General features: G+C 34.9%; 1 protein-coding gene across 2 annotated transcripts; it reads left to right on the forward strand.

Moving 5' to 3' along the window:
* The first annotated feature begins 1,736 nt into the window (after positions 1–1,736).
* On the forward strand, positions 1,737–14,017 carry LOC125223620 (rho GTPase-activating protein 7-like). 2 transcript variants are annotated; one of them, XM_048126837.2, is made up of 22 exons: positions 1,737–1,894; positions 2,100–2,136; positions 2,468–2,544; positions 2,721–2,791; positions 2,865–2,934; positions 3,056–3,200; positions 3,289–3,408; positions 4,287–4,364; positions 6,955–7,010; positions 7,090–7,159; positions 7,288–7,375; positions 8,271–8,514; positions 8,688–8,909; positions 9,790–10,131; positions 10,700–10,749; positions 11,275–11,335; positions 11,417–11,500; positions 11,701–11,814; positions 11,884–12,053; positions 12,369–12,438; positions 13,056–13,226; positions 13,580–14,017. In XM_048126837.2, the coding sequence occupies exons 1-22, from the start codon at positions 1,841–1,843 to the stop codon at positions 13,730–13,732; spliced, it is 2,547 nt and encodes an 848-aa protein (XP_047982794.1). In that variant the 5' UTR covers positions 1,737–1,840; the 3' UTR covers positions 13,733–14,017. The 2 variants fall into 2 exon arrangements, with proteins under 2 accessions (XP_047982794.1, XP_047982796.1); XM_048126839.2 differs by having other exon boundaries at positions 13,056–13,276; positions 13,580–13,710.
* Positions 14,018–14,692: the final 675 nt, after the last annotated feature.

The following is a 14,692-nucleotide window of genomic DNA, read 5'->3' on the forward strand; positions in this document are numbered from 1 at the left end:
ATCCATTTGGCTACAGTAAAGAAAAAAGAATGTACAGTACAAAAATACGCTGCATGAATTTGGTGGCATTTTATTCTGAAAATTTATTATAAAAAAAAGGTTATTTGTATGTAAAAACACGAACTTTCAATAATTTATGTTTTTTCTTTTAAATTTATATTTTTGAATCTAAATACATGAATTCTCAGTTTTTTTTTTCAAAAAATAATCTTTCTTTAAATTGAAGCTGATGTGTACGTCGGATGTGCCAATGCGGCAAAAAGCGATGAGTATTGAAGCTGAAAAATGCACGATCTTTCGTTGTTTTCTAGAATTTCCCCTAAACTTTGAAACTCTTTGATTTTTTCCCCTATGATAGATTTTTTCTAAATCATTTAATGTCCAACACTTTTTAGATTTAGGTGTGAATATTTATTTATATATATCAAAATTTATGGAGAGTGATTTTTTTTAAAATCAATAACATTTTTAAAATCACATCATTTAAATAAAATATATATATAACCAAAATAAAATAAAAGTATATGCAAATTTTTACATAATCATTTAAAAAGTGAAAATAAATTATTAGTATATAAAAATATAAAAATGAAAACAATCATCATTCTAATCAAATGAAATTTGAAATGCAAATATCACAAATATCTTAATTCACAACCTATCTTAAAATTTATTCATACTACAAGATTTAATTGATTTAAACAACTTAAACATTAATTAAGATAATTAACATGCAAGATAAAAAAAAGTGATAATAAATACCTTTATTTTGAACCAAATTTAATAAACTTTGGATCATTTTCACTCAAAATAGATGATCGATTATTATATATAATAACACCTAGGGTTGGTCAAAAACACGGAAAAAATAGTATATCAATGTATAAAAAAATATCAAATTTTTGGTGTAATATAATTTTCGGTACGATACCGTACCTTAAGTTTTCGATACGATAACTGTATATTATCTTATACCGTGGTATATAATGGTATACAAAAAACGGTATACACTCATATTACCGGTATCAAAAGTCTGAAGTATATATATCGAAATCCATACGTATCAAATTAACGGTATATAACGTTTATACCAATTAAAATAATAATATAATCTAACACTATTATTGACTGAGACCATAAATATATCCATTAATAATTTATAATTATATATAAAGTTATTTATATTTTTTTCGGTATAAATTATATGTAACAGTATAGTATGACAATATAGTGTATCGTAGTTCGGTATATTCGGTACGATATACCTTAATATTGATACAGTAATGATAATGATATTACACATACCGAAAGTTTAGTGTACCGATGTTCGGTGTACCAAAACTTTCAATACGGTAATGGTATGAATTTCATTCATACCGATATTTTCAGTATTGTATACGATATAATATCTATTCACATCACGAAAATTGTTTGGACACATGAAACATCTACTCACATCACCTACAAAACACCAATCTAATAATTATTACAAATCCAAATAATATTTTTCTATAAAACACAAAATACAATTAATTAAAAAGAAAAATATCTCATATATAATATTTTCTACAAAAATACAACTAATCCGTAAATATATGAAATGTATAATAAAAATATCAGCACAATCTAAACTAAATTATTTACATTTAGTTCACTTAAATTTCAAACACAATTTAAAAGATTGAGATAATATTAAATTATTAATCAAATTACATTGTCAAAATGAGCTATCTATAACATTTCATTTTTTTTCACATATCTTCACCGATTGCTTTTGCCCGAGTTCAATCTGGGTCACCCGCGGCTTAGTTCCAGCTGTGATGGAAACTCGTGCTCGAAAATGTTGCCCACTGTTTTCGAATTTGAGCGCCCTCGTATAGGGAACTCGAATACGGTAACGTTTTCTACTCGACTTTTATGTTTTTGTGTGAGTGAAAGCGAAGAGGAGAGGGTTTGAAATTGGCGGGATTTCAAGTGATTGTCGAGGTGAAATTGAAGATTACCGTTACCTAATTGTAGTATGGATTGGGGATTTGTGAAATTGATGCGCATTGTGGGTTATTTCTGTTTCTGATTGGATTTTTGGTGTGATCATGTAGATATTCAAGAGCGGGCATTTGCTCAAATTATCAAAAGGTATGACTGGATGTTGAATTTTCGTGTGCCGGTGTTGCATTATGTTTGATTATTGATTGTAAAGATGAGACTATGGGTTTAATGGTGTATGAACAATAAACATTTGGTTAAGTGGATCTACTAGAGAATATGATGATTGTCACTAGAGATCGATGCAGTTCTATTTTAGTTCTAGTTTAATTCGATGCATATGGATGCAGTGCCAAAGTGATAGTAGTTTTTAGTGTTGGCTTCCATTCGTCCTCTTTATTTTCTGAAATGTATAAATGCGCCTTTGTTTTTTTCCCTATTCTTTGTGCTATGCATCCCTTAATTCTTAGACTTCTTGCAGGGTTAGGGTGGAAGCCTTGGAAGAAGCATTGGTTTATACTTACTCGCACTTCTTTGGTTTTCTTCAGGAACGATCCAGTTAGTCCCAATTTCGTCTTCATTTCTCATCTGTTTGATTGATTTGTCAAGTTTCCTGTTTTCCATGTTACTGAAAACCATCATAGTGTTTGGAGCAGTTTCATGGAACTTTTATTTGTTCCGACTTCAATTGCATGTTATTATGGCCTTTAATATACATTATTCCCTTTATGTAGAGTGCATTGCCACATTGTGGTGGTGAAGCTAATCAGATAATGGGTGGTATCAAACTAAATAATTCAGGAAGGTAAATGATCTTATTTCTCTTCATCTATCTTTGTGTGTCTCTTGCAGTATTCTTTATGTCTTCCTGCTTTCAGGGTTGTTGTTAGAGAATACAAGAAGCTGCTAAATGTTTTATTTCGCGATGGACGGTCATTCACACTTAAGGTGCTCAAGTAATTAGTGAATCTTCTTTGTTGTTATTCATAGAGTGCTTTTAATATATTGCTATCCTGTAGATCTCATGTAACTAAAAGCTGTTTGCTCTATTCTATTTTCTGAACTTCAGTCTGAAACATCTGAGGACTTGTATGAGTGGAAGACAGCCCTTGAACATGCACTTGCACAAGCGCCAAATGCTGCTCTTGTGATGGGGCAAGATGGGATCTTTAGAAGTGATACAAATGGTACTATTAAGGGGCTTTTCCATCAATGTTTGTACCTACTTTTACTTTCCTAAAGCCAAATGTTGGAGCCTTTCTGAAGATGTTGCAATTCTTCACGGATTACCTTTTGATATAGGGAAAGACAACCAACCAGTGAAGTCTTTGGTTGTTGGACGCCCAATATTGCTTGCATTAGAAGATACAGATGGAGGTCCGTCCTTCCTGGAGAAAGCGCTTCGGTTTCTTGAGAAATATGGTAAGTTTTTTATTTTGATGTCCTGCAGTGATCCTCTTTGAAATAGTTTCTCCTAGAAATAGCAAGATCTTTTATTATAACTTAATTCCATGCTGCATCAGCTTCCCCAACACTTGTAGTTACACAGTTTTCTGTCTGTTGGCCCTACATAACCATAAATTTGTACTCCCTCCATCCACAACAATAGTCTTAGTAGTGAACCACATGGGTTTTAATGTAAAATTGGTAAATTAAGAGAGAGAGAGAGAGAGAGGCCCAGAGTATTGTTAGTTGAAGGTGGATAAATAGGGGAGAGAGAAAAGAAGTGGTGGGCCATCTTACCAAAAATGAAAAGGGAATTTATGTTTGCTCTACAGCTTGTTCCTCTTTGGCCATTTTGTCGACCATTACAAAAAATGACAAATAAAAAAATTGATTACCTAAATATCTATAATTGCTCATTTCTTATGGAAATGAGTTTTATTTTTAGTAATTTTATTTTTCTCAGACCTAATTTTAGATCCTAGTACATTTTTGTAGCTTTGCATGTCTCCAATATTATAAAATGTGACTTCTTTTCTTTTTTGTCTTCTGAATGAATTCACCTAAATTCTACTATTAAACAACATAAAAAGTACAGGTCTGGGAAAAATCATAGCCTAGTAATGGCAGATTTTGCATAACTTGAACCAACTAATTTCAATCGCACAATCTGATAATGCATAAGTGCTACAACCATGCTTTTTATTAATATCCTGATTCCCTTGTTAACAAAATCATAAAGAGACATGCTACGTGTCCATATTTTGATGTTCATCTTCCCAAAACAACAAAAAAATGATTTAGACGCTTTCTGTTGTTATCTTCAGTACATACTCTGACTGAACAACATTTAATAGGAATTAAAGTAGAAGGAATTCTGCGGCAGTCTGCAAGTGTTGCGGAAGTGGACCAAAGAGTTCAAGAATATGAACAAGGTGAATTTTTTTACCTATAATGGAGTGAATGAACCTCAGCATGTTATTCTTTATTTGTTTTTATGACTGTGATTTATATTTTGTGTTGTCACTATTGATCATGAATTCATGATACTGTATAGGTTAAACAGTTGCAACTCTGTTTTCTGTTTTCATATGTTAAGGGTGTAATAATGTTTTTCTTTATAAATATTTAGTGTATTCTTTTTCTTCTTCCTCAAATGTTCTTGAAAAGATGGTCACTCAGACGTTACAAAATTGTGTATACCCTATGTGAAGATTAAAAAGTATAGATGCACATATGGGAAAAGATTAAAAAGTTCTATATCACACTAAGAGAGTCTCCCATATATATAAAGCAAATATATAGTATTCCCTTCGTCTCACCATAAGCGACTCGTATTCTTTTTTTGGACGCCCCACCTAAAGTGATCCATTTAACTCTCTAAACATCATTTTCTTAAATACTGTGTCTGTCCAGTAGAAACACCTCGCTTATGGCGGGACAGAGGGAGTACAAGAGACTAAGCCAGACTAGGTCACATAACTGATGTGGGATACTTATTTTGTACTCTCTCCGTCCTTTAAAAATAGACCACATTTGCCATTTTTGGATGTTCCTTAAAAATAGGTGAATTCTATTCAAGGAAACTTTTCTCTCTAATAATGTGGGTCCCATTCTCCAGAAATAATACTCTAATCACTTTTTCTTTTTATCTCTCTTACTTTACCAACTATGCATTAAAACCTGTGCTTTCAAAAGTTGTCTATTTTTTGGAGGGAGGAACATATTCTATAGCCATCTCCCTCAAGCTGGAACATATATTTCAATCATGTTCAGCAAAGTTCTATAAATGTTTTCCACACCTTGCTTATGGCGGGATGGAGGGAGTACATGAAACTAAGCCAAACTAGGTCACATAACTGATGTGGGATAGCTATTTTGTAACATATTCTATAACAATCCCCTACAAGCTGGAACATATATATCAATCATGTCCGACTTGGTACAAAGTTCTGACACATGTTTTCCCTCAACAATTTAGTGAAGACATCGACAACAATAGCACTCCTTCCGTCCCATTACAAGTGAGGCGTATTTCTTTTTAGGCCGTCCCAATATAAGTGAGTCATTTCCTTTTATGGCAAAAAGCACAACTCTATCTCTCTCTTACTTTTTCTCTCTAGTTTTTTTTCACTCCTAAAAGTGAAAAAACCTGTGCCCAAAAGAAATGTCCCACATGTAATGGGACGGAGGGAGTAGTAATAGTAGTACTAGTGGTAACAATACATATATATCATCATGTCCAGCTTGGTACAAAGTTCTGATAAATGTTTGAATGTTTTCTCTCAACAATTTAGTGAAGGCATCAACAACAATAGTAGTAATAGTAGTAGCAGTGGAAGTGGTAGCAATTGTAGCAGCGACAGAAACCCTAAACCCTAATTTAGGTATAGGTAGAGCAGTGGCGTTGGAAACCAAGGTTCTTATTTTTACAAAGTAAATTAGAGACGGACTTGAATTCTCTGATACCATATGAGAAATGAGCAATTCACCCCCTTAAAAGGCTTATAAAGGGGGAAAGCTTATCCACTCATTTATAGTTGAGTGGGGTCACCAATTATCAATGTGGGACAAGAGGGATTTCAATACGCCCCTGCAATGTGTGGGCCGGAATGATTATCGGACTTCCACACTTGCAACTAAGAAACTCATCGCTGACTTTGGCTCGCTTTGAGACCATGCAGAACAATAAAACATAGAGATATGGATAAAGTATGTAGACGAGAAAAGTAGTGATATTGTATTACTCCCTCCATCCCAAGGAAGATGACCCCTTCCTTGGGCGGCACGGGAATTTATGCAATTTTATTTTGTGTGTGAAGTGGAGAGAGTAAAGTAAGAGAGAGGGAATAAAGTAGAGAGAAAAGGTACTTCCATTTTTAGTAATGGATCATCTTTGGGACAAACCAAAAAGGAAAGTGGGTCATCTTTAGTGGGACGGAGGGAGTACGTAATAAGTCACACATATATACACTACAAGAGACTTAGTTAGACTAGGTCACATAATCGATGTGAGATACTTATCCTACAATATACTTCTATAACAATAACCATAGTTATACAAGGAAACCTATACACAGATATATTCTACAAGGTACAAAAACCTTTTTTCTTACCATGCCCTTTTGGTTACCATTTAACCTTGTGCAATTGAATTATTTTTCTACCTTCTTAAATAGGTTAGTACTAAGCATGTCTTCCAATTGTAGTTCCTATGAATCTGAACACCATTGTGGACAGACAGCATACACCTTTAGCATTCATTTTGCTGTGATGCTTCCTTACCCAGTGATTGTAATAAATATGATGATGACTCAGATTGGAGATGCAATATTCTCCAGAGACCAACTTAATAGATTGTGGATACGGGGGACATCAATCGGAATGAATGCTAGTGCTACAGTGTTCCTTTACACAGTCCTTCATATGACTTTTTTCCCTCTTATAGCAATTGTTGTTTGACTTTTAAATTCACTGCTATATATGAGTTATTTGACCAATATGTAAGTTATTATTTGATAATAGGGAAGACTGAATTTGATCCAGCGGAAGATGCTCATATTATTGGTGACTGTGTCAAGGTTAGACTTCAATCTGAGTAATTGGTTAGTTTTGTTGTATTTATTTAAGCGGTACTTATGTGAGTTACCCTTCCTTCAGCATGTACTTCGAGAGCTACCTTCATCACCAGTACCTGCTTCCTGCTGCACTGCATTGTTAGAAGCTTATAGTAATTTTCTGTTTCCTCATTCACTCTAGATGTTTACTTTCACAATTTCCGATATGTTCATATTCCTATGAATGTTAAGGTTTACTAAAAGTCAACATAATTTGGTTCTTTGTGGCTGTCTTGAGAAGAAATTGATCGGAAGGAAGCTCGGGTTAATGCAATGCGCTCTGCCATACTGGAAACCTTTCCTGAACCCAATAGGCGCCTCTTACAGAGGTATCGCCTCATGTTACTGATGTATCAATCTATGTGCAAGTGCTGTTACATATTTTTCAGTAGAATCACCTTGATTTTGTTCATTAAGATAAAGAGCTTCAAAAAGTTTGAGAAGTAGTCAGACATGGATGAAATGTCATATCTCTGATAGGATCAGATACGTATTTGATCTCTTTGAAATATTGAAGTATATATCTGATGGTTTGATCTCAAAACTATCTCAATGTCACAAGTAAAGTGAATGAAATTTAAGGGAGGTCTAAAAAACGAGACCACGACACGCAATCCAATTGGCAAATATACCGGGTGGTCAAATAAGAAGCAGAGACATAAGTAAGGTGGTTAACTGTGAGGGATATGAGTTAACAGAATTTAAACAATACTACTTATCCCACTGATAGCTCTCGCCTCTCGGACTATGTAGCCAATTCTGATGTGATAGCAATTCTTGAAGTTTACTGTTAGAATTTGGGTAAATACAAATTCCATGTTGAAGAAAAAGAAACTAGAATCTCAATGAACTTGATCTATCTGTTATAGTAAGCTGCTATTAATTTTTGTTGAGAGGATGTTGGTTTGTTTTGCTTAAAACAATGTCCAGTTCTTAGCAAGCAACCCCACTCTTCCCTCCCACATTGTCCAATTCTTCACCAAATTTTATTTTTGGGGGACAGAATTTAGTTTAATAAAGGTGCATAAAGGGAAATTGCTGTGATTGTTTTTCCTTATTAATACAGTTGTTGATAAATATGTTTCTTGACAAAATCAGTAGTTAGCATGCTAAGAAACTTCTCAATCAGAAACGAGCTTCATTATTATTCTTAATCTTATTCTTCTTGTCATCACCCTAACACTCACCATTTTTTTTGTTTCCTTTGTCCTCTATTCATTTTAGAGTCCTCAAGATGATGTATACAGTTTCTTCTCATGCTTCTGAGAATCGGATGACACCTTCAGCAGTTGCTGTTTGTATGGCTCCATTACTGTTGCGCCCTCTTTTAACTGGTGAATGTGAACTAGAGAATGGCTACGATACTAATGGAGATGGTTCTGCTCAGCTTCTAGCTGCAGCCAATGCTGCTAATGCTGCCCAAGCTATCATCACTACACTTCTGGAGGAGTATGACAAAACTTTTGATGTAAGTCACAATGTTAGTTTAGTTCTAAAATAGATGAGTTGTGTTTGTCACCTTCTATGTTAGTTTCTCAATTGTGTTCCTATATATTAAACTTTGTCATGTAACTATAAGAGCCATTAAACCATGAGTAATATTGTAATTCTTTTTTGCTAATTACATTGGTTTACATGCAGGATTATAGTATGCACAGGTGCTCGATATCTGTAGATTCTAAACCTGATAACAGTGGAAGTGAAGATACAAGTGATGATGAAAATGCAGATGTAAAAGTAAATGGTTATCATGATGCTGAAAATGAAGTCGACCCTGAAACAGGTATTGTTTCTGATCGAAGACACAGTGGGAAGTTAAGTGAAAGCAGTGGCTCGGCCGCTAGAGATGTTTATGACTATAAGGTTCCGTATCTGCCCTCACTTGTGTTCTTGGCTATGCATGTGGTTTTAATGACTTCAAAATTGAATTTATATAGTGAAAGATGCATGGGACAATCTTGATGAATAAATACATGTAAAGACTTTTCTTTCTAAATTTGTTTCTGCTAATTTAATGTGCAAGTTCAGTTTTCTAGTGATTACTTTGGAGTATACCTATCTCATTCCAAGAGTCACTTGGGGGAAACAATGATTGAAACATGTAATCTGTGAACAACTTTGATTCATTGCCACATCTCTATTTCTCTTGTATTTCTATCTATCAGTAGGTTTGTGTTTATAAGTGTCCGTAGTGTGTTAAAAAGGGTGGGTAAAAAATTAAAATAAGAATCAATAAATACAAATATTTGGCTTCAGTATTAGCTTGACTTAACAAAAATGTAGACATCAATTTTGTTCCACGAGAAAAGTGTGTTAATATCAGTAATGATTACTGAAGCAGTCGATTCAGTCCTAAAATTACTTCAGGAGTTGAGGTCCTTGAATGAATATGATGGGTTTATTTGAGCCTTTTACCTTGGAAGAATTTATTTGCACATTGGAAGAACACATCAAGTGTGTATTTGTAGGTAAAAATACTTCAAAAGACTATTTGAGACTTGAGGGAACTTCAACAGTGTATTTGACCTTTTCCCCTAAAAAGTTAGGGCTTGACTTGTTATCCTGGCTTATGTCTTTCCGTGCTCATAAATGACTAAAGGTCGTCTGTGACAAAGTTATAGCAGTTGATATATAGATATTATCCTTCTTCTTGTACCAGAAACACAATTGAAAATTTTTCCATAACATTTATTGAAGGTCTACTGACCACTGAAGTTGCTGCTGGTATTTTTGCTGATATCAGGCTGTAAGAAATGATGATTCAGACGATGGGACTCCCATGCACAATAATAATATGGGAACAGAGCTAGATATGGCACTGGACACTAGATCTAATAGCGACTCTAAGACTTCAGTAAATGACCAACTAGACCAATTGAATGCACATGGGAATTTGACAGATGCCTCTACTGAGAAACCTGCCAATGAGTCTCAGTGGTCTGCAGGAGAAATTTTGTCATCTATGAATCAAGAACTGCATCAGTATTTTCCTGGATCCGAACTATCTGGTGAGAAGATGGTACCCAAAATTACCGATACTAATATTGGTAGCGCACGGAAGTCAACATTTTGGAGAAAGAAAAATGTGAGTCTTTCTGTTTTTCCTTTCCCTTGGTTGCTGTTGATGGATGAGGATCCACCTAAGTGCTTGGTTCTTCTTGTATGCTGATATGCTTGTCGACATAAGCGCCGATCCTCAGACATACACTAGATAGCTTATTACTTTAGCGTCAAGGGTCAACATCTCTAGTAACTACTATCCTTCCCTCACCTTCTTACGGCAATAAAATCAATAAATTAATATTTTAGAATCTTGTAGGGTGCCTCCTGTTAATGAATTGGGAGAGGAATATTCTAGCAAATAAATTGCAGTACCTTAATCCTCCATTTTAGTTAGAACAGTTGAAGTTTTGGATTGAAGTTCAGATAATTCAGCTGTAGATAATCCATTTTACATGGAAAGCAATTTAAATTGTTTGTGGGTGGTGAACCACCTTTTCGGCTTGTTTAACCCAGCCTAGTGGGAAGGGATGGGAATGTTGCTTATGTGATTTTACTTTTTGATGTTAAATTTTTTGTGAAGAATTTGAACATTACGCTTTCTATAGATCTTGTCTTTACAAATAACAAATATTATATTTCTGTTCTCGCAGGCAAGAAAAACTCTTTCATCAGAATCCATAGATTCATCTGGAGAGGAAATGTACGACCATTTTCAATCATATATAACTCTGATTTGTGTAATCTGCAAAACTGTTATCTTCTTCAAGACCCAAACTTAGCACTTACCATTCTTAAGAACCTTAGAAATTTGCCTCATTGTTGTCCATAACTAAGCTCCCCCTTCAGAATTGCCATCTTTTTTCTCATTTATCAATATATTTTCTCGTGCACAGATAGAACTGTTCCCTGAGCTTGACTTAACCCTGATTAACAGAATCAGTTTGGTTTCTCTGTTTTGACCTAAAATTTTAATTACCTAAAGTTCTTGACACTCCTTTCCAAACGAGGCAATTATTTTGTAGGTCTTCATGTCTTTAAAATTGCTTTTTCTACTAGTTCGTAATATTTTTCTCAGTAATACCTCTTCGGTGCACTTTTTGCATAATACCCAAAAGACTTCTCAAATAATGCCTGATCATCTACTGGATGCTTTCTTGTGGTGCCTGATGTGCTTTCTTGTTGTTATTCATTTTGTGTCGATTGAAGCTCAATGGTGCATTTGCAGGCTTGCCATTCAGAGGCTGGAGATTGCAAAGAATGATCTATGCCACAGAATCTCAAAGGAGGTAACAGTTGTGGGTTTCCAAATGACTACGGCATGGTATTGAGTAATAAAATATGACTTAATTCATAAAAATCTATATTAGGCAAGAGGAAATGCAATTTTGCAAGCTAGCCAGGAGAGAAGGAAGCAAGCTTTGCATGAGCGGCGCTTGGCGCTTGAACAAGATGTGAGGTTTCTTTATTAATATTACATGAATCATCATAATCATGGTCATCATCTGTGTGTGTGCATGTGAGTGACATGCGCTTGTCTCTGGAACTTCAGTGTAGATTAAGAACCGAAATCTTTTAGCACATTAAGAATGTTCTCTTTTCTAATTCTTCTGGTCTAGATTGGCATACTGAGTTTGTATTTTCTTGTGGGTAGGTAGCAAGATTGCAAGAACAATTGCAAGCTGAGAGAGACTTACGAGCTGCTCTGGAAGTTGGCTTGAGCATGTCTTCTGGCCAATTTTCTGGCTCTCGAGGCATGGATTCTAAGGTTTGTTTATCTTTTAATTTTGTAATCAGGAATTAGTAAAGATGCTGGTATGTTAACATTTATTCACAGACTAGGGCTGAGCTTGAGGAGATAGCTCTTGCTGAAGCAAATGTAGCCAGATTGAAGCAGAAAGTTGCTGAACTTCACAACCAGTTAAATCAGCAACGGCAGCACCACTCTGGTTCTTTGTCTGATGCTTGTGATAGATACCAACACACAGCAAACCAAACATCTCAGAAGTGAGTCATTTTATCAGTGTCATCCAACCTTTACTTCTTCTCGTGTCCTTACTCGCTAGGATGATTCTCTTTAGTCTAGTTGTCTACTTGGAAGTGACCTGAAATTTGAATTGTAAAATGGTTTAAACCTACAATTTTGCGTGATGAGTTGCAAAGCATCAATACTGTATACAAATAAATATTACGTTCATTTAGTTGCAAAATGAGCATTGTAGTCAAGCGTATTTACTAATCAACTGTAGTAGAACATTGAAGTGAATATCACTTTTATGTAGTTCTATTGCAAAATTTCTGACAGCTGAATCCTACATGCAGGAATTTTATCAAGCATGATTTTGATACAACATTTGCTGATTGTAACCGTGAAAGAAGACAAAGGACAGAGGTGGATGCCTTTCTTTTGTTTTATTAAATTTTTTTGACATAGTTAACTTGGTACGATTGCAGTTCATTTTCATTTCTCTTTTTTTCTGGAAGTGAAAGGTTTGTTTCTTGCCTCTAACTTCTGTGCTTGTTATGTGCATCTCAGTTATAGATTGTACTCCCTCCGTTCCATAGTAGTGGAGCCATTTCTTTTCGGCATGGAGATTAAGAAAAATTGTGTTAAGTGAGTTATGTAAAGGAAGGATAAAGTAGAAAAGGAAAAAGGTACAGAGATGAAGAGAGAACAAAGTAAGAGAAGGTAAAGTAAGGGAGAAGAAATGTGTTGACTTTTACTTAAAAAGGAAATGACTCCAACATACCAAAATGGAAAAATGACTACTACTATGGAACGGAGGGAGTATTGCTTAATCTTTCCCATTTTCGGTTTACCATTAGGACCTGTGGTTTTTGGGTTTGTCTAGACCTTTTCTTGACATATATGTTGGTCTCGACATCAGGCTGTTTAATGAGATGGACTTCAATGAAACTAATACCATTTGAAACAGTTGATGCTTTTGATCTAAGGAATTAAAGACTTGTTAATCTTTTGTTGCTTAATCTGACCCGTAAACATTGCAGGAGTCGATGGGATCGGATGCGAGAAATATTAAAGGACAACTGTTGGCGTATGGCAGCAATGGTAGGCCGCCTTCTCGCAAGCAGTTAACTGAACCACCAAGCTTGAGTAATTCTAAAAGTACTGAGGCCTCCACAAGTCTAGCCATGGATGATTTTCCAGTTGTGGAGTCGGTGAGTGTACCGTCTACTTCCAGGGAGGCTGCAGGAAGGCTCATTATTTAGTCAGTTTAAACTTACTATATCATACGATGCGGTTTTAGATATCATGAACCCTTGATCCCTTATGAGCTGATTTCATGATTTCGCACTGTCCTTATAGCCTGCATTTTACATATATGACTCTTTCTTTTAGGTGTCTCAGAATGTTCTCTTGCTCTAATCAGTTTATTGTCTATATACATTGGGATGTATCAAAAATTTAAAATAATTGCGACATGCGACACATATTTTAATTTGATATATATTATCACACCAATCACCCGTTTAAACGAGCCGGATACTAAAAATGCATTATTTGGCCATAGGTGATGGATTATCGACTGCGATTTGGAACCTCATCAGCTTTGGTAGAACTGACAAGCCGTCTCGACTTCTTCAGAGCAAGGAGGTCACAGTTGATGGAGCAACTCCACTTGGATCCGAACCACGGTTCCACACCTCAAGATTCTGTGTATTAACTGTTGTCGCCACCATGGCACTAGCGAGGGGTGCTTCTGTTGTGTGTTTGAAAGGTGAAACTTGATTCCCTTTGTATATTCTCTGGTGATTAGTTTATAATTGTGTTTTATATTGCCATTCTCTTGGAACTACAATGCTGTTCTGTATTTTTGCCTTTATGACAAACATTTTTGAAGTATATAATTAGTATGTAGGCTATGGAGGTACTGGCGCAGGATGCCCTATTCGGATACTAAAAAACATTATAGATACATACTAAATATAAATGTCATTTGATTTGTGCCTTTGTTGAATTTTTTTATATATAAGTTTCTGGTGAATAAAAAATTACTAAAGGTCATGTGATAGATTCTAACATGAGACCTTTTGGCTTTAGATTAATATTACTCCATCCGTCCATAAAAGATGACACACTTGTGAAACGCCACAGGATTTTAGGAAGCTTTTTTTTGTGATGTGGATAGAAAAAATATAATTTTTTTTATTAATGTGAGAAATAATTTTTTCTAAAAGTAGAAATGTGACCATATTTAGTGAGACAAACTAAAAATGAATGTGCGTCATCTTCTATGAGACGGAGGGAGTATAATCGAGACCAATACGTTTATACAACTTCAACTAGTTCTCATTCAGCACCGCCCTCTTAAAAAACATATGGGTAAGTGTCTTTGTCCAGTGTTGGAAGAGAGATTTGTGGCCTCTTAAAAACATGTAAGAAAGAAGAAAAAGAAAAATGATGTCATTTGGCATAGCATGAAAATATCTTAAATTTTCATTTAGTTAATCTTATCTTCACCAAAATACACAAAACAAGCTCTAAACGTGCCTAAAACTGTAACTAAATCAATTTTCGCCAATGTTTCATCTTGCTTAATGCTCAACTAGAACTGCTAACAATTACAAATTCTATCTACTCAATATAAACAGCCAAATACCCAAACCAACACCAACCACTTCTA

Source organism: Salvia hispanica, chromosome 1 (genome assembly GCF_029641045.1).
Source record: "Salvia hispanica isolate PSC_SH4W2 chromosome 1, Shi_PSC_v1, whole genome shotgun sequence".
Lineage (NCBI taxonomy): Eukaryota > Viridiplantae > Streptophyta > Magnoliopsida > Lamiales > Lamiaceae > Salvia > Salvia hispanica.